Raw genomic sequence first — 20,475 nt, 5'->3', positions numbered from 1 at the left:
GGAAAAGTATCAATTTTAAAAATTCTGTTTCTCTTCTCGAAAATTTAGCAATACGTAATAAAAATAAGTAAAGATTATTGTTAACAAAATACTGTACCCTATAATCCGGAGCAGATCCTTGCATATCGTGCTTCAGATACAAGGGATCTACATTGAAAGCGTTGATAACGTAAGTCGGATCTTTGAGCCACATGGTTGAACAATCGAAGTTCACCAACATCCATTTGTGCGGGTTGAAGTTGAAGGAATCTGCCAACTCTACGCCCTTCATTAGGTATCGAAATTCCGGGCAAATGAAGGCAGAACCTGGTGTAAAGAATAGTTGAGAAAATAAATTCTAACTTAACCATAAATTTTGGATAAGTTAATTCTCCGTAGTACTTACCAGCGTAAGCTGCATCGACGTGTAACCAAACGTTCTCGCGATTTGCAACGACGCCCATTTCATCGAGACGATCGAACGCACAAGAACAGGTTGTTCCTAATGTCGCGACAGCCTGTAAAATAATTGTGATACAAGTGTTATCCCACAAGTGTAAATTTGATATTTACTATTCGAAAAATTTAGGTGGTCCATCTCCACACATAGGGTCCATTACACCCTTATTTATCCTATAGGGCATTGATCTATGATCTATATTTTATTAAAGCATAGGAATAGTTGTTTTATTAATCGCCGATACAGGTTCACGGTTGCCGAATGCTGAATAGAATAGAATACAATACTCGATACAATACTATACTGATCTAAGACTATTTCCGCACGTATTCTTATACTCTTTTTCGCTACCAATGTTGAACGAATCAGGAATTACGTTAATTGTAATTGGCGCGGCTGAAGCTAGTAAATAGATGACAATAAACACTTTCTCTCACTCATTCTCGTCGTAAAAAAGTTTGATTCATTTATTTAAACAAAAAATTAGAAAGTTCAAAGCAATGTGACCCACGGTGGGTCACGCGGCCTCGCGGTGTAAGGCAGTTGTGACCCACCGTGGGTCACTTGGAGTTCAACGTGTTAATACGTCACTTGAATTATTCTATCTGTAAGTTGACGAATTTGAAGTAGTAGACCTCTTAAACTTACGTAGAATGGAATCAGTCCTTGTTCTTTGTCCTTGCGAATGGCTTCCATGAGTGTCTCACCGCGGAGTTTGTATTTGGAATCAACTTCCAACAGGCGGAATTTTACGCCTCCGAGAAGACCAGCTCGTTCTACAGAACTGTGAGATTGACCTGAACGATAAATGTGTACATTTGTTTATCCGTCACAGGTTGATAAGTTAAGAGTAAAAAAGTGATAATATAAAAGCTAAAACTGAGGAGTACAATAAAAAGTAATTTACAATTTAATAAGTAATTTACAATTTAAAGGAATAATACACATTTAGTAGAAACAGTTTGTTGCTACCAGTTTGCAATCATTGAAAAAATACACTTTATATTGTAAGCCAGAATCGTAAGTTCATAAACTCTTGTACTTATAAATTCTATTTAAATGCTTAAATAAGTTGAGTATCCTTAAGTCGAGGCTAAAATAATCACTTAAATGGTATTCATAGTTTATTAAATAAACCAAATTTAAAGAAATGAAGGATTTATTTTAATTTTACATTACACGAAATAATGAATTTACAACAATTGTTCTTGTTGGAGTGATTCAATTCGAGCATGCGTATTACGACCCGGTGATGGTTGGTTCGTGCGCCACGACACCATGCGGTCGTCGAGTCGCTGTATCGTTGTATTATATTATTAACATAATAAACAGTCAGCTCTATATCTAAGTACCGTTTCTGTACGTTCTCCCCAACTCTAACAGTTCTCTTTGCTGTTAAATTCCCTTTAAGATTCATAAGTAAGGCTGCAATAAAAATCTTTTCCCATTTTCTTTTTATAGATAGGCAATCAATTGCCCTCTCAATTCTTCTACTTTAACAGGAGCTTCACAAAATAAGTCCAGAATTAAAAGAAGGAAAAATCTGAAGCCCTTTTTAATTTTCAATATCTACAGCAGAATAGCCAACAATCGTTATTCAGAGGAATATAACTACGGGGAAATAAGAACTTTCATTTCAGAAGTATCACAATCCCACGGGATATTTATGATATAACTATTCTCTTCCTATTCACCCAAGAATTGATTATCCTCTCAATTCTTCAACTTCAACAGGAACAATCCAAGTTCTACTTTAACAGGAGCTTCACAAAATAAGTCCAGAATTAAAAGAAGGAAAAATCTGAAGCCCTTTTTAATTTTCAATATCTACAGCAGAATGGTTAATAATCATTATTCAGAGGAACATCAACGACAGGGAAATAAAAGCTTTCAATTCAGAAGTTTCACAACCCCATGGGATCTATTTATGATATAACTATTCCTTTCTTATTCACGCTGATTACGGTATATTCTACAGGGTGTACAGTCTCTATAAGTAATGCAGGATCGCCAGTGTTTTTGCCTTCGCTCGTTCGTTTCTCAAGAAACGAAATAAAAGCTCAGGAAGGGAGCAAACCCTTCTCGCGGGGCCTCGACGAAGCGCGTTAGTTTCAACCGTTGCGGAAAAACCCAAGTGTGTGGAAGTGTGAATTTCCGGGAGAGAATGGAGAGGGTACATGTTGAAAAATGAGTGTCATTGTGGGGTAAGATTTGTAAGAGAGGAGACTTCGACGTTGATAGTGTTACGAATCGCGATATGTTTGTTGCGAAACCGATAATTGTCCCTCTTTTTGAGTCAGACCATTTAAGGAATCTACTCGGGATAGGAGACTCAGGTAGTGCTCGGAAGATAGACTATTAACGCACAACAGTTTGCTGTTAAAACTATATATTTATGAATGAACGTGAACAGAGCGCGAAATTTCTAGGCTTACTGATAGGAAAATTGTGTGTCGTGTCCTGTGGTGTTCGCTATTTTATAAACTACGCGTGTGTTGTGATTGGTGGTGTGAAAACTGTCGTAGGTGGTGGAAGTTTGGGGTGTGTCTGCTGGTGGTGTGAAAGTGTGAAATTTCTTCTTACATTTGTTATATTGCTTCTCTGAAATTGGTGATGTCGAAGGTCTGTTTTGTTGTCTTAGGGCATATGGTGTCCAGGTGTGAGAGTCGTCGAATTTTTCGTGTAATAAAGTAATTTGCCCATGCCGGCTAAGACCTCGCTTTTTAGAAGGTGCTGTCTATTGAAAATACCGATGTTATTGTTCGGCTCCTCGGTACGGCCGAACAAACCAAGCGGCGTCTGTTACGCATGTGACAATAGCGTGGAAAGAAAAATCGTGTGGAGTAAAATTCATAGTCTTGTCTTATTTACTTTCCTTAATAAACTATTATTTCAAATACACTTTTCGAACCTCGATCACAATTCCAAACAAAATCCCACAGTAAAATAACTAAACAATCCCGAAGCGATACGACTATTCTTCTATTCACGATGCTGGCGCGTAAAGCAAGTTACACCGAGGGTAGAAAATTGGAAAATGCTTTCACCTGCCGGTAACTTTTTGCGATTCGACGTGCCGGTAAAGACAAACGGTAACAGGAGCAGATACCGAGTAAAGGGGTGGGTATGGGTGTTCGAAGCTGACAGGGTTGAAATAACTCGAGTGGTTATTACGCGTTGCCATGGTAACAAAGTGCTGGTTGATGAAGTGGCGCAACCCCATACTCGGCCTGTCATCCCACCCTCTGGCTCGTGTGCCTTTGTCAAATGTTAAAGAGAGCCGGCCAACGTCATCGTTAATCTTGTTTACAGAGAATCACGGCCGGGTAAGGGATCGAATTTTTATCCACCTAATCGACAATCCCCTCGGTGGTGTTCTTATTTTTTTCTTTTACTTCTGGATTAACGTGGAAAATTCACGTGACCCTTCGGGGAGATGTAGGTAGAGGGGTGGAGCCGATTGTTTCGATGAAAGTGTAATTTTGGTGGTTGGAATAAGGGGATGATCGAAAATTGAAAGAAGTGCTTCTTATTATTTTCAACGAAGCTCATGGTGTGTAATTAAAAAATTTAGTTAACTGAATTTTTGAAAGAGAAATTTCTTTGTTACCACGAGTTTGAAATCCTTTGTACTTTTATTTAATAAACTATGAAAAATAGGTGGATTATTAAAAAATTTAATATTTGTAGATATTTTAGACTGAGAAGTGCTTCAACTTATGTAAGTGTTTAAATAGAATTTATAAATAAATATAGGAGTTGACAAACATTTAGCCAGGCTTGCAGTATAAACTGTGGAATAAGCGGATAACTGAAAATTGAGAGAATTTTCACGATAAGATGACAATGGGAAAGACAAATTTTTAATTGACTACTATTTTTGCTAGAAATTCGTCGAAGCACCATGCAAATGGTAACAACAAGAACGAGAATTAGACGCATTCTTTAAGTTTCTATTTTTGGTCAAAGTTGTACTTCATCTTGTGCAATTCACTTTGCAAATATATGAACGCGAGAATCGTTATTGTTTGAAATGAATAAATATTAAATACAAAAGAAGTTAATATTTAAACAGAACAGCAATGCACTATTGTGACTTTAAAATGATGTTTAAAAGAATTACTTACAGGAACCATAAGCGACTAGTTTTCCCACTATTTCGTTGTCCGTCCATTCAGGATGTTGTTCCTTGACCTGCCGTATTTTTCTAGCCTTGGCGCCGAGAAGTGCAACTAAAGTGGCTTCGCTCGCAGTTCCCTATAATGTGAAATTGATCGTTAATTACTATTTACGAACAATCAATTTAGTCGAAGGCGAGGCTTAAGACTCGCGATGTAAGGCTAGAATAGGAGAGCAACAGGTCAACGTAACAGCGATTTAACGAATAAAAGTTTTTCCTAGAAGAGCAAGTTTTTAAGTTTTGCAAAGGATTAGGATTTCGCCAAAAACGAAGCAAATTTAATTACAAATAAATGTCTTTCTTTTTCAAAACATAAGGAACAAGTGCAATTTCTTTTTAATAGAATTACCTGAATGACACCGCCTCCTTTTCCACCACTGCAGGCTAAAAATTCCTTGGGCAAATCTAACATTTTTCCTAACCAGTCGAGCATTATTACTTCCAACTCGGTACAAGCTGGACTAGCGATCTGTACACAAAAATTTATTTTATGATAACACCGTCCTCAGCTTAATTGGCCCTAACTAACATTTTTCAAATGTCTGAGAAAAATCAGGTTTTATAATTTAAAACCATTTCTGAAACAGCTAGGATAAGTAAATCAGGCTGTTTTCTAGAACTTTGCAAAGCATGAGGAACATTCTAATTTCTGTTTAAAAGATGAGAAACATGGAGATTCAAAATGGAAAATGAAAAATTGGTAGATAAAGAAACACTTGAGAGCAGTTACTTCTTCAAAAAGTGTTCAATTTAAACTGTGATTAATCAAAGGGAAGAAAATATTCAGAACACAATAAGAAAATAAGCTACTATTTGTGAGTTAATGATGGTTATTTACCCAGGTAAATCCTATGCAAGCAATAGCACCGCTAAGCATGTCAGCGACGATTGCTGGGTACGACTGAGCTGTCGGAAAATACGCGTGAAATTTTGGACTGTGCCAATGAGTAACCTAGAAAAATAAATATGTCTTCAGAGGAAACTTTTAATTCAAAATTTGTTCGCTTTAACCCTTCAGTGACCAGTGGAATGATCGATTTAATATCCAATACAGACTCTATGATTGGCAGATAAATATGAAATTCGGTCACGAAAGGGTTAATATAAACGAGATATCAAGCGTTCCATTACCATAAAAACGTCTCTTCGAGAATGTGAATTCAGTTTTAGCATTAAACTTTGAGATTGAATTATAATTCAAAAATTAATATATTACTTTTAATATCTTTTATAATATTTTATGATGTAAAGATTACACGAAGAACATTGTTTAGCTTATTATACCACATACCCCTGGCATTATTATCTTCTCAATGTCCGCCATAACGTCCTTCCAACTTTCTGGTGCTTGTGGAGCCTCAGAAGGCAAAAGGGGTTTCATGTAACCTGGTTCAACTGTTGGCAGTACCCTCCTGTAAATTTCATCCTATTAACACTTTTTTTTAGTTGTGTCTATATTTCCTATGAACAGCAGAAGATAAGGCGAGAGATTAACTTTAAAATGAATATTATATTTATATTTCTGTAGTTTTAAAAATGAAAATGATTTCCCGGAAATTTGATATTTTCTGTATTTTACAGTTTTAGAAATGAATTGCTTGAAAAATTTGCACCATACTATCTTTTTGTGTAACAACGAAATAATAAGTAAATTAATGTAAATTCTTAGTATCTTAATATTATTTAATATTCTCAAATTTACTCAAACTTCAAAAATGAAGTGTTTTAACATTTAAAGAACAATGTTAGAAAATATGTCGCTGGAAGAAGCGATTTACAGAAATTCTTCTGTGATTAATACCAAAGAAAAAGAATTTTCGTTATGGTATATCACATTAATGTATCATACCGCAATGCTGAAGACAGCGTGTAAAAAAAAAATACGAAGGACGCTGGAACAGGATACAGCAATAATAGATGATAAAAAATTCACCTGTCCCTGATGTTCTCCAGATAATTAGTAACATATTCTGCCATTTCTTTGGCGAAATCCTTGAAACTGTCGGGATCCATTTCACGTTTCCTGCAATATTCGAAGATTCTGTTAATTAATATTTCAAACTGCTCTATTGCATAATGATCGCTATTGTACGCACGAAGCAATACACAGGTAATCATTGATCTTCAATCTTAATCGATCGCGGTCAACAGCTGTTAATAGTAGCGTGCAAAAAAATATTACTTCTTTCTTGAAAAACTGTGTACAATACAAACACAACTGTAATAATAATTTTGCCAGTAATTAAGACGATAATTAACGATTACATTTCAACGAAATATTGTTCGATAACTGCAATCAATAAAGGAAAAAAAGTGTCATATTTTTTATTTGTCACCGCATGTTCGCAGTGTTAAGTAATTATGGTGATTTTCGCTCGTTCAGTTTAGTCTTGTTTAAATAAAATAATCACTCCACCTAAATCTAATTTAGAGCTTATTCTTTGTACAACGTATGTATCCTTTTGTTCGGCAATTGTTGCTAGTTGTGTGTTAATAAAATGCGTTTAATGGAGAAATTTACACACGTATTTCTAATCTTTATCTTAAAAATCGATTGTTCGTAACTCGACTAAAAGAATATAATTTCTCGTCTTTCTTTTGACAATTGATATTTTACTATAAAAACTGCCGTTTATGAATCTACCAATTCTTCCTTTTATCGTCGCTTTAAAATTATTTCACGCATTTCTGAAAACAACTAGCAAGAAACTATGTCAGTCGAAAGTGAAAATGACGTTTATGCTTAATAACAAGTGTTACTATGTACATTTTTGTACGCATACAGGAGGATTACTTAAATGCAAACAGTAGGTTTAGGTATTGGTTATATGTATGTTCTTCTGATGTATGTATTTGACTGTTATCAACATAAACGAGTTGCTAATTTATATTTTTATTTTATTAAACAAAGCATTTTAAAATTCATCTCTTTTTTCCATTGTGCAAATTGTTCCATTATTGTTAAAGTTTTAAACGCTATTTGAAACTGTTTAATATGCTATTTGAGCATATTTTAGTTGTAACAGTTTTACTGTAAAAGAGTAATTTTAACATACACAATTATCCATTAAAGAATTACATTCTTTTTATTAAAAAATATACAGATAATGATGTTGTTCCATAAAAAAGTTGTTATTATCAAGTTTGATATTGGAGCATTTGTCAGTTGCATCAATTTTACTGCAACAGAGTAATTTTAATATACGCAATTATCAATTAAAAAATGATTTCGATACAACTACGAAATTTGATAGTAGAATTAGTATCGCAGGAAATGTAACGTAAACACATATTACCTTTCAAGCATTCACTTATCCGTTTAACCTCTTAACAATACCACGATCATGCTTTAACAACCGGCAAGTTTTTTGATCGATTACAAAATCTTCATCAATTAGAAACACAATTTTTCTTCCCAATACCTTAGTTTCTATTTTAACAACTTTTCACACTCAACCGAAATTACTTTCGCCGTATAAAATTCTAATTGTAGCACGTGAAGTAGGCAAGAAAATATCGTCGAAATCTTTCGAAACGAAGGCGTACGTCCCCGAGCAACGACGTTCAGATCGTTGGCAGCGTTCTCTGTACGCAATGCAATAATTGGCGAGACTAGCCTTCTCAATGTGGGTCCTGAGAATCGTGATAGGAGGCAAGAAACACGTGTCTCGTCGTTGAATAGAAAGAAAGAGAGAGAGAGATTGATCTGTTCAGAATGGTTTACAGTTTCCATGACACGACAGAGAGACAACTTGACTCGCGAGCGTCCAATGACCATGACTCATTTTTGTGAAACAAGTTCCGTTTCGCTCTCCTTTCCCCATCGCCAATTTGTCATAGAGTATTCTCTGTTGATAGAATAGAACTCGGTCGCTCAACTGACTTGTCATCTGATTCTTTCGGATGGAGTCTTTGTATGGTTTGAAACGTTCCACAGCTCACTTTGTCGTAGAAATGCTTGGGTGATTAACGAGAAGTGTGATTGTACTTTGAAATGTTAATTCGAATGCTGTACTGCAAAACTAGTCACTGTAATTGTGTTAGAATTATACTGCAATTATAAAGTTGGAGGTATGAAAATGACATGGTGGACATGTGATTGTTAAAAGTACTTTAACCCTTTGCGGTCGTATGTCTGCTCTCAGCCACCATAGCACTTATATCACACGATTGAGAAACATAAAATATAATTTTTCTATAAAATGAAATCACACATTATTGTGTTAAACATATGCAAAGTTGAAAAATGAAATTTTGTATTTACAATCTTGCGTTATGTTATCAGTTTCCGTTCAATGAAAATTAATTAATTATTCCGAATTAAAATTAATTTCGACCGCAAAGGGTTAAATTAGTACTAAACAGGAGAGTAGTTGTGCTCGCAATTTTGACAAATATCATTTTGAATTTTGACAAATATCCTTTCTAATTTTTACAAAGAACAACTTTTGCAAAAATCCATTTTAACTTCGACAAATATCATTCTTAATTTGTTTGCAAATTTCGTCACATATCCTAACTCTAACGTAACGAAACGATAATAAATTGCAGTTGCTTTGTACATTTTCCTTATGCACTGCAATCTTCGTTTTAACTACAGCGGTATTCTACGAAGGAAGGAAATGACCGAGGATTTACCGCAGATCCTCGCACGTCAACGAAAGTAGGGATTCCCGCGATCGCGACAGTGACGTCAAAAGACCAAGTACAGAGGATCCACTTTTAAACGTGCATTAAGCGTTTTCGGTCATTGAACTCATCGACACCCAGGTGATCACATGGTACTTTCACATACACGATGTTTTCCTTTTAAAAATGTACACTCCCGTTCATAAGTATTACGTCACTGAATACGAAGCAAACGTAAACAGTCGTTACAAAATTAACACGATTCTGAAAAAGAAAAATGACGATAAGGCTTCTAAATATGTATTTATTTCTATTCAAGGTGCCGTTCTGAAAATAGGATCCTAGCAGTGTGTCGTTGATTATGTCACACCAAACATCCACACGAAATTGATTTTGAAAATGAGTTTCTTGCAGATCCTTGAACTTTCATGCGATGTAACAGAAATTACAGCTATCAGTTTAAAACGATTAAACACAAATTTAAAACATCTATTCAAGCCATCGTATTAGGTATAAAAAATAATGAAACTTTATTCTCTTTTATTTTTCTCACAGATCTACCACTTACGAGAAAAATAATAATAGCGCGAACCTCCTGCATACTTTTACGAATGTTGATACTAATTTTCACGCGGCAATGTAACTTAAATGGTATAAATTATTGCAAGTTTGAATCGTATTGCGTATAAAAAGTGAAACTTTTTCCTCTGTTATTTTTCTCGTAAGTCTGCCGCTTACGAGAACAACGCTGAAAATTAATAACGCGAACACTCTGTATATTTCGGTGAAGAAATGTAATTTAAATCGTATAATACTTTCTGCACGAACATATTGGGTGTCCTAACACTTATGAACGCCGGTGTACACTCTTGGTGAAGCTCGAAATGCATAAATACAAGGAAACTGGCCTTGTACGCAGAAATGATTACGCAGAGTGTTGCAAGGATTGTACAAGACAGCACAACTTTTCCTTTCGTTTTCTGAAACGTTGCGTGTCACTTTGTTTCAATTTTCGTATAATTTTGTTAATCTTCAAGTGCAACGCATTTAGCTCCACAGTTTTTTCTTTTCATTCAAGTGCAAATACTACTTGGCGAAGTAAATATTAATAATGTTTAGAATTTTTCATTTTATAACATCTTTTTAAAAAAACTTGCGAGTAATTATGCAGATTTTGTACAATTCACGTTTTCATTCTTTGATTGTATTTTGATAAATGATTAGATAATCGATAGTACAGAAATGTATTGTTCAAAAGGTGTAAAATTATTAGATAAACAGTAGCGTAAAAATATATCATTTAGAAAGTGTGAAATTATTAGATGAACATCATTTAAAAAGTGTGAACGTAAGAACATTTTCAATAATTACACAAAATTTCGATTCCTCAGACATTGAAAAATTTAGTGTATTATAAGGAAGGTTAAAAATTGGATCAGACTATAAGAAAGTTGAAAATGTTAGACTACGTTACCTCATGTACAGGTAGATCAGCGGTTCATCAACTAGACATGTTTTATACGCTTCGAGCTATTTCATAATACATGCACTACCGGCCAAAAGTTTGGAATCACCTCCCATTTTTCATCGATATTAAATCTGCTGCTAATTTTTTATAGATTTCAAGTTTATCTCAATTCTACATTTATCAATTTATCTCGTATCAATTGATTCGAACGACAAAAAATTCTCAAAGTCGCTCGACTTTTTTCTGGAAATTTTTGTGTAAGTTGCAATGCTCGGTGATTCCAAACTTTTGGCCGGTAGTGTATCTTTGCAGTATTTGGTCTAGATCGACCATGACCGATTGTCGATTCTTTAATTCTCGCTACGATCTAACAAGGTTGCTGTTATTACGTTCTTATACAAGAATCAAGTTCTTGCCCCTTTTCACAAGTTACCCAACGAGAATTACTCAACACTCCTACCTTTCAATTTTTAATTACTCCAGATCTACTTCACGCGAACTACGTTTCGGAAACTTGAAGAGAAATTTCGATAGATTTCGAAGCGTGAAACTTTTATGCATTTGCAATAATACTTACGCATTATTTACACACCGAACTTGATAACATTGGCAAATATGGAAAACGGATCGAAACATATCATTCATGTCAGAATTTGATTTAATATCTGTAGTCATAAATTAATTTTAATATGTATGTATTCGCTCCTTTAATTAAAAAATGTTCCCTGTCCGCTGTATAACGCACGATTATGGTTCTAATTAAAAGGAAAGAAGTTTGTTAAGTTGGCCTATGAAAATTTTTACACGAATTAGGATTGAAAAATCAGAGGAATCTTTCAATTGATCACGCGTGTCATCGCAACAGAGAAAGAAATCTCTTTTCTTTGGGGGCAATTGTATGCATAAAAATAGAAAACGTATCGTTGTTCCTGTTAATGTGCATAATTCTCCATCAGTGTCAGTAATGTGTTTGTTCATTTCGTAACTCTGTTTATTTCGAAATTATTCTTAATACTTGTATCTCTTAAAAATCGCTTCATAAATGATCTTCACGTTATCTCGACAATGTTAATAGTTAGATCGCGCGTGATTTGTAAACAAGTTTATGTATGTATACACTGCAACTCGCGCGTTCAGTTGTTTATGTAGGTTAATCGAGTAATAGGAATAACTATTCTCAATGGAAACTTTCGTGCAGCCTTTAATAATTATTGTACTTTCGATAGAAAGAAATATGAAAGCCATTCGGTACAAGCTCTGTTAAAAAGAGTTCCGAATATGAAACGAGATAGAAGACACATAGTAAAATAATTTAGGTTATTCACAAGACATCTGATTTTTAGATACCTCAATTAATTTCGAGCTCTTTTTCACAAAGTCTTGACGCCCTCATCGGCTAAAAACCGCCATATTCTTTCAGAGAGGGAATTCATTAGTTACCTGATAAATGGGAAAAGTTCGTTCAAAGTAAATGTAAATTATTTTCAATATTAATATTGTGTTAGATTTTTTTGGAAATAAGTACCGAAGTTTGTGAAAGAAGGTACAAAATTAATTTGCACACGTAATACATTGGAATTACTATTGTTCTTTTTATGCAAATAGATATTAATGTGAAAGAATTGTTGTGCAAAGATTTAAACAGTTTTATTGTCATTTACTGATTTTCTAATCAGATTTTTGGAATGCAATTTTTACATACCTACTATTTGATGCTCTTAAGAAGCAAAACAAAACTGTGACTCGATAATTAATTCTACCCATACCTTCTAAATTATTTTGTTCAAACTTAATCGCCTATCAGTCAACACTTTTCAATCAACTATAGCAAACATTTTACTATTTTTATCTTATCCGCTGATACGTTTATCTATGAATTAATGTTGCTATTTACACACCTCAAGTGATTCTAACGTTACTTTCCTGTATCTTGCATATTTTGTTATGTCACAATTGCATAAACTCCAGCAGTAGATTAATTCCCAACACTTTGAATCACCAAGTAGTTTTCATACTCCGTTAACCGTTCTTACATATTTCAGTTATTCTTTCAAAATTGCATAAATATCCGTAGTATATTACTTACTAACACTTCAAGTCACCAAGCAGTTTTCATAAATTAACCGACAATTTTCATACTCCCCTATGAAAATAAACCTTCCAATTATTCTCTCAGAATTGCATAAATATTCACAGTCTATTAATGATTAACAACTTAAATCACCAAGCAGTTTTCATCTATTAATTACTAACAATTTCCACGCTCCCCAACTATCCTTCAATTTTTCAATTATTCTTCAACACTCCTGGGCAATCGACGACCCAAATGAAATTTCACACCCGCGTTTCTTCAATGACAAACTTTTATTTTTATTAAAAACAGTTCTAAACATTTGACTTAACGAACAATTGTACAATTTAGTACAGACTTCGACAAGTAACCCACAATTTTTTCAGATTATTTAAAAGCCCAGAACAGTAAAAGAATTAAATTGCCCACTTTGCCTACTCAGGATTAATCCGTTTCAATCCCCGTTACTTCCACTATTTCCACCTGCATCTCCAGAAAGAAAGAACGTACATAGGAAAAGTTCGAAAACGACGTACCAAGTTACGAAATCGTGGCGTGCGCGCTTGACAGTTGGTTATCCACGTGGAATCGGCTGGCAGCAGAATTAGGGGAAATCCCGCGACAGTGTTCGAACGGTGCACGGTCCGCGAGTGTCCGCGTGAAATTGCCGTCTCGCATCTACGTCGCGTGGCTTTATGTACCACCCCACCCAGCGACGAGGCTGCTCGTTGGTGGACCCCTTCGGCCGATCGCGATTACCAGCTGCGCAGGTAGATCTGCTCACCTCGTCCCTGGATTAAACGATTGCATCGATTCAGACACGAGTACAACGCGGAGATCGATAAGGCCAGTCTGCTAAGTTCGATTAAAGTTTACCGAGCGAGACGCGGGGAGTACCGATAAACGACTTCGTTAGTTGTTTGATCACTGTTAAAAGCGACTTCTCACAGGACTATTGTTATCTACGTTCGCCGGATGAATTTTCTCGGTAAATTGTCCCGGGGTGTGTTGTCGGATTTCGTTACGTCCCGGTGGAAAGATCTCAACGACCGGCGTGTGCCAAACAATGGCTTTGGAAAATTCGGACCGGTTTGTCACGATTCGGTGAAGTGGATTTTAGAGTTGAATTCTGGTTTTGGGTGAGTCGAGGATCGATCGAGATCAGTAGTCGGTGAAATATAATATTTCGAAGCGGTTGTAAGTCTTGTTATTGTTATTTGGAAGTAAAAATTTTCGATTTTCTAACTCTTTTTGAAGAGGAAGTTTTATAGAAAAAGTGAAATTGCGGTGATTGAACGGTTGTGAATTTTATTTCAGAAATCGTACGTTTCCAGTAAGTTTTGCTGTTGTCGTTAATGACACGATGCTGTAAATAATGTTTTGTTAATTATTTAGATGCTGGATTTTAGTTGGACTTTGTGTTTGTTCGCCTCATAGTACGCAGTGATTTTTATACTAATTTTCATCTAAAATTCCTCTTTAACGTTTTGCATGATTGTTAAACAGCTCCGACTTGCTTGGTCACTGTTTTTACTTTTGTGACATTGCGAAACACTTTTTGTGATATTTTTGTATCTTTATAATAATGAAACTTTCATTTCTTCCTTGTGGCAGCTTGCAGAATGCAAGGACTCCGATCGATTATTCCGATCACATTGTACGTTCACGTTAATTTCGTTACAATTGACATATCTATTCTCATCGAGCAAAGTGTCGCCAATTTTAAAATTTAAATCATCGATAAGAAACACGTTGTTAATTTAATATTTCGTAGAATTTCACAATGAAACTTTGAAAGCGAAAGCACTCATTGTTAGTATTATATTCGATTGTCGAAATGGCGGGAGGAGATCGGGTGGAAGCAAAAGGAAATAGAGTGCGAACGTTTCTTAATAAGGTCCAACAACGTAACACCATTTCGAAAATCAAAGGCAACAGTAGCGAGGCAAATTGTAACTTGATTTCAAGTTCGAAATCAAGATACCATTCAGTGTGCAGAATCGAATTAACGCTTTCAAAGTCGGCGCAAGGGAACGGTCCGCAGGATGTCTTGTAAAACTCTTTCGGGACGAGACCTATTTAGACAGGTATATTTTGCCGCTACGCGAAATTTATTTATTCGCTCAACCAGTTTCGACTTTCACTGTGACGATTGCAATGTTGCAGACACAATAGCCTGGCCAGTGAAGGAACTACGGTCCCTCGAAATGAAGGTGAAACTTAGTGCAATAAGTAGAAAAAGATAAAAGTAGTATGCCAAATATAAGTCCTTAATTAATATCAGGTTTCGAGCTGTATCGAATTGAAGTTTTCGCCAAAGTCTTGAAGATTATGAACTAAACAATTTAATACATAAGAGCTAATCAGAATAGTTTATTACAAATACATTTTTTTGGTAACTTTCTTTTATTGTTACTTTACTGGATTATTAGACGAGAAAATATCACTGCTCTCTTTCTAACAAAAAAAGGTAAATATTCTATCTAAATTAATCGGAAGGAAAATATAGTTATCCTGAAAAATACTTTTGGAATAAATCAACGCGTATTTTAAGGGACTATCGCGTAACTACAGAATACAGTAGCACGAATTGCGATATATTTCATAAAATTTTATTTCGAATAGTATAAAATAATTCTATTTCCTAATCGTTCAATTTTCATTGATTATCGGTCCAGTATATTCGTTTCTCCGAATGTCTCGTAAAAATCAGGAATTATTTTACCCGGAGAACGTATTCACGTTCAAACGAGGGAAGGATCATTTCAGAAGCACCGGTGATCGAGACTGTGTGAGAAGATCAACAAGTTGTCCGAAGTCGGGGAAACCTGTAGCTTCTGAGCACATTTTAGCTGAGTCGCTGCCTGGTAACAGTCTGTTCCTTCGAATTAGAATAATTACCGTTGTCCTCTAACGTCGGAGTTGATTTGATAATGAAACAGCAGCCGTCTCGAGCTGGTTAAGTTAACTGAAGATTGTGCGCGAACGATGCGGACGGATCCGTGTCTCGTTCGCTCTGCTTTCAGTGTTTCCACTTCTAGGATACCGCAGAACACTGTTCTAGGAGTATCGGGCGGTACACACTCTCTGACTCACTCAGAGAGAAACGGGAAAGGCCGAGATAAAGGTGCACGATTCTGCCATCGTGACGCACGTGACGTTATGAATTGCGTGTCTCAGTTGATACGTGGGATATTCCGAAATTGTTTAACTTGTCGTGCGTAACTAACGTTGAGAAATGAGAAAAGAAAATTGTAGTATTGATTAATGTTAGAGTGACGTTTGATATGTGCATGTGTATTCGGTCATCTCACATGTAAGTTCGTGCTGAAAGACAAAAGTATTTTAACGAACATCCAAGGAAATAAAAAAAAGAAAAATTAGGAAAATAGTTGTGGAACGAGAAGACACGTTTTCTTTTTATTGAGTTTAAGGTTCGCTGGAAATATTGATCTGAAATATAAAATTCGACACGAACTTATGGGATGATCTAACACATATAAAAATTATTTAGTCATTTTTTATGGATACATACTGCTGTTGAGAAATTCTTGATAATTTCAGTTTGGATATTTCGATATACACTGCCGTCCATAAGTATTAGGACACCCAGTATGTTTTTAAGTATTACATGATTTAAGTTACATTTACTTGTCAAGGTTAGTGTGATACATTTGTAAAAATATACATATGTATTTGTTATTCTTTGAGATTCTATGGAAGAATGAATATTTTCTTAATTTTCTAATAACGTCTGCGTGTGAAATAATTGTAATGATAAAGAGGCTTGCTTCACATACAGTATGCAGATTTTAGTGGAAGTCACTGAATTTCACTAGATTTTACTAAATTTCCGTAGGTTTCAAAGGATTTCAATATCTAACTAGTATAGATTTCGTAAGTATGCTTCACGTTCAGTAAGTGTCTTAATTCTTACGAACTAGTTCGTCGTAATTTTTTCACAGTATCAATTGTTGCGGAAAATCGAAGCGAATACCAGTACAGTGTGTTTCATTTGTGCATTTGTAAAATACCAGTTAAAACACGTTTATAAATCTTTCCGCGTCATTAGAAGAACACGGAACCAAACGGCTGTGATATAGATCTACTTTCATACAGAGACCTTGATTGAAACTTACTCAAGTGTATTGCTAATACGTTTTACGAAGGTAACAACTTATCAATAATGCATCGAATGCTAATCGAAAATGAAAACGTGAAATACGGAAAGTGTAATATTACGTACGGAAGTAACAACTGCAAACTCTGCTCTATGTTATGTATTTTTACGAAATTTTTTGACTTTTTAAACGATTTAAACGCAATTACAATTTAGTGATATACATAGATCTTAAGAATTGAATGCCCTTAATTACTTCAATACCGACAAATTTATGATTATTGCAATAGAAATCGTTGAAAAATATTAGCAAGAATTTCTCAATCATTTAATATCCAAACTCTCAGGTACAGGTAATTCAATACCGAGACTAATTAGTCAATAATAACAGTTAATGTAAGTTAAGCAATCTATCTCCGCAAATAATAATATAATACAAGGGACAATGTAATAGTGTAGAAATTTGTGCTCGTTGAAAGCTGATGCGACATTAAATAAATAAAAATTAAAAAAAAAGATATTTCAAATTATAATACTTTTACGCTTGCAGCACAAAACTTGTAACGCAAATTTTATAAAAAATAAAATTACCACGGTGGACAAGTTTGATTGTAATCAATGATTATTGCATGATAGAAATAGCAAATCATCAAATAGCAGAAATAGCTAACATCTCAATAATTTAGTATCCAAATTGTCAGGTATAGATAAGTCAAATGATAATACATCTATCCCCCGATTTACACGGTACTCTATTTACACGATTTCACTTTTACACGGTTTTCAAAATAACGGCTTTTCAGAAATATAAACTGTTAAAAATAAAAGTTTATGCTGCGCACATATTTGTACAGTCATTTTTTAATACCGTTCGTTTGTTAACACTGGCATTAAACCAAAAAATGAACCGAATTTCCCCCTTTTTTGCACACAAAAAGCATTCATATTGTAACGTAAAGTTTGCTGCCGCCGCGGATCGTTCATTGGCGACCGGCTATTTTCGCCTTCGCCGATCGCTCGCTCGAAACTAAACCCTGATCCTGAATATTTTCTGTTTTTCATTTTTATTTTATCTTTATTTTACATTTAAAATAATGAATTTAATTAAATCACTGACTAAATTATGCGCATTTTGTTTTTTCCCCCGATTTACACGGTTTTTCATACAAAAAGCCATGATTTCGATTTACACGGTATTCTGAGGATCATCCGTGTAAATCGGGGGACAGGTGTACTTCTACACAAATTTGATAAAAAAGAATTACGAATAAATTTAATTGTAATCAATGATTATTGCATGATAGAAATCGCGATCCTCTTAGACCCATTCCCCCGACGACGTATTAATTCATTCGATAAAATGATAGCGAGCTTGAATTCTGATCCGACAAGTGGTAGAATAAATGCGTGGAAGAAATGGCTGGATGCTTTCTAAAGAAGTTTTCTGGGTGGTTGAAGTAGAAAAGAGGGTAAAGTGGTCGAGAGATTCTCGTGGAGGGAAAGACAGCAAGGAATCCTTCCTTTTCCAGTTGCCGCCAACTTTTACCCGGTCGAGTTTCTTTCTTCACTTTCGACTCTTCCACCGTTCGCCACCCTTATTCAGACGTCGGAAAGCCAAGAAACGAATGTACTTTTCCGCGGTGCACTGTGCCGTCGTCATGGCTACCATCGTCTTGGATAATCTTCCGCCTCTAAGGACATGTTCACCGTTATATCGGGCCATTTTATTTCTCATTTCGTTCAAATCGTTCTCAACTATAAGTTTAGTTTCGCGAGATGCACGAACAGCGTGATAACTGATGAAACTTTTACCGGACTTCGTATTGATAAGGGAAGTGAGTTACCTATGTAATTTTTAGCGAGGACATTTGTTTTTTTAAATACAATTTAAGGTCTTACAGTTTTTCTATGTTTTACAATAAAGGTTCATTTAACGAATAAGTTGGATTTCAGATTTTCGGGTATTTGGAGCTGGTTTCCGTGCTCTTTTACTCTAATATTGTTTTACAATATTTCAATTAAGTTACCAAACAACTGAACTGAAAAGTGTTGAATAAAATTCTGAAGTTTCGTTGAAATGTGACGAATTTATATTCCCTCGATTATTCACTTGTTTGATAGAAACTGAAAAGTTTGAATTGAATTCACAAAATAGAAGGAAATACGATAAAATACTTGCGTTGCAGCAGATATAACGAAAGAAATAATTAACAGAAATTTTTCTTACTTATTTTTATCTAAGTAAATTCACTTGCATCACCTCTTTCGAGAAATTGTTTCAATCCCTCCTTTAGCTGCATCTTTAGATTCCTTTGGGCAATTCTTCTTACAGCGGAGAAAATGTCATTAACAGAGGGAAGGATTCGAGGGTGGAGGGACAATTTCCTGGTGTCTCATGGTCCAACATTTCCTTTGACTAAAGTTGTTCGTCTATTCTATCCCACAAGAATCTACGGACTCTGAATCAGCAAATTCTGACCCCTTCTAACAGCTTTGATCATTTTAGCGATATTAATATATCATTGTTTGAAATTTCCTAGACATTATTGTGTTTCCCATTGTTGAAAGAATTATGTAACACGTGTTTCGTGAAACAATTGTAATTAGCAAAATTTGTCGTTTATTTGTTACTGTAATATGGTAAATGTAATTACATTTGAATTTAATGGACGTAGAAATATAACAGTAGATCGATAAACAGGATAGTAATAAAAGAAGTCGTTTAAATTGAAGTAAATTAGGAGAATAAGATAAAAATTAATAAATGGATAATGTGAACCAAGTCCAAATTTCTTGGCTGTGAAGCCGAAATAAGGAATACAGTAGAAATATAATTTTCTGTATTTTTGTATAATTGCAAACTAAAAATTATATTAACCTCTTCAGGGACGATTTTCTTTAAGATTAGAAATTATTGATCTAACTTTTTACGTAGTTACATTTATATTCATGTTAAATCGATAGCAATTAAACTACTTTCCTTAGGAGATTTTTGGAGATTTCGGGAGATGGTGTTTTCATACTTTCTCTATCGCAAATATTGGAATTTTCGGAAAATTTAAAGGTACACATACACTACCGGCCAAAAGTTTGGAATCACCAAGCATTGCAATTTACACAAAAATTTCCAGAAAAAAGCCAGCGACTTTGAGAATTTTTTGATATGAGATAAATTGATAAATATAGAATTGAGATAAACTTTTAATATTGATGAAAAGTGGGAGGCGATTCCAAACTTTCGGCCGGTAGTGTATGTATGTGACGGTGTCCCTGAAGAGGTTAAACGTAACAAGCAGTGAAGTTTATTGCAAACTGTGCAACGAAGTACAAAGAAATGGTTAAATTATTTTGCTCGATTCCAAGAAGCCAATATATTAAGTAACTTTTGCTTTCGTTATCATTTTTAGCTATGAAAAATCTACCTTTCGTGATTTCCATTAAACAGGGAGCATTTAGCGTTATACATTCTACCATCGAAATCGTGTTAATATGATTAACAAATATAACCAGGGAAAATGCGACGTGAAAGAAATACCGTATTATTCGCAGCCATTCGTTTCTTTGCTGG

At 34.8% G+C, this 20,475-nt stretch overlaps 1 protein-coding gene across 1 annotated transcript in view; it reads right to left on the bottom strand.

Annotated features, from left to right (window-relative positions):
• The window catches only part of LOC108570303 (aromatic-L-amino-acid decarboxylase), a 15,012-nt gene extending 1,580 nt beyond the window's left edge, over window positions 1-13,432 (bottom strand). Inside the window, exons 1-9 of the mRNA XM_017932142.1 lie at window positions 13,324-13,432; window positions 6,553-6,642; window positions 5,911-6,031; window positions 5,458-5,571; window positions 4,969-5,088; window positions 4,567-4,696; window positions 1,088-1,236; window positions 386-497; window positions 98-306 (exon numbers count right to left, since the gene is read on the bottom strand). Coding sequence (XP_017787631.1) covers window positions 98-306; window positions 386-497; window positions 1,088-1,236; window positions 4,567-4,696; window positions 4,969-5,088; window positions 5,458-5,571; window positions 5,911-6,031; window positions 6,553-6,632 — 1,035 coding nt within the window. The 5' untranslated portion in view covers window positions 6,633-6,642; window positions 13,324-13,432. The remainder of the gene's footprint in view (window positions 1-97; window positions 307-385; window positions 498-1,087; window positions 1,237-4,566; window positions 4,697-4,968; window positions 5,089-5,457; window positions 5,572-5,910; window positions 6,032-6,552; window positions 6,643-13,323) is intronic.
• Between the last annotated feature and the right edge of the window lie 7,043 nt (window positions 13,433-20,475).

The sequence above is a fragment of the Habropoda laboriosa genome, unplaced genomic scaffold (assembly GCF_001263275.1).
Source record: "Habropoda laboriosa isolate 0110345459 unplaced genomic scaffold, ASM126327v1 scaffold68, whole genome shotgun sequence".
Taxonomy (NCBI): Eukaryota; Metazoa; Arthropoda; class Insecta; order Hymenoptera; family Apidae; genus Habropoda; species Habropoda laboriosa.
Note: the sequence above shows the minus strand (reverse complement) of the source record. Positions and strands in the feature narration are given on the sequence as shown.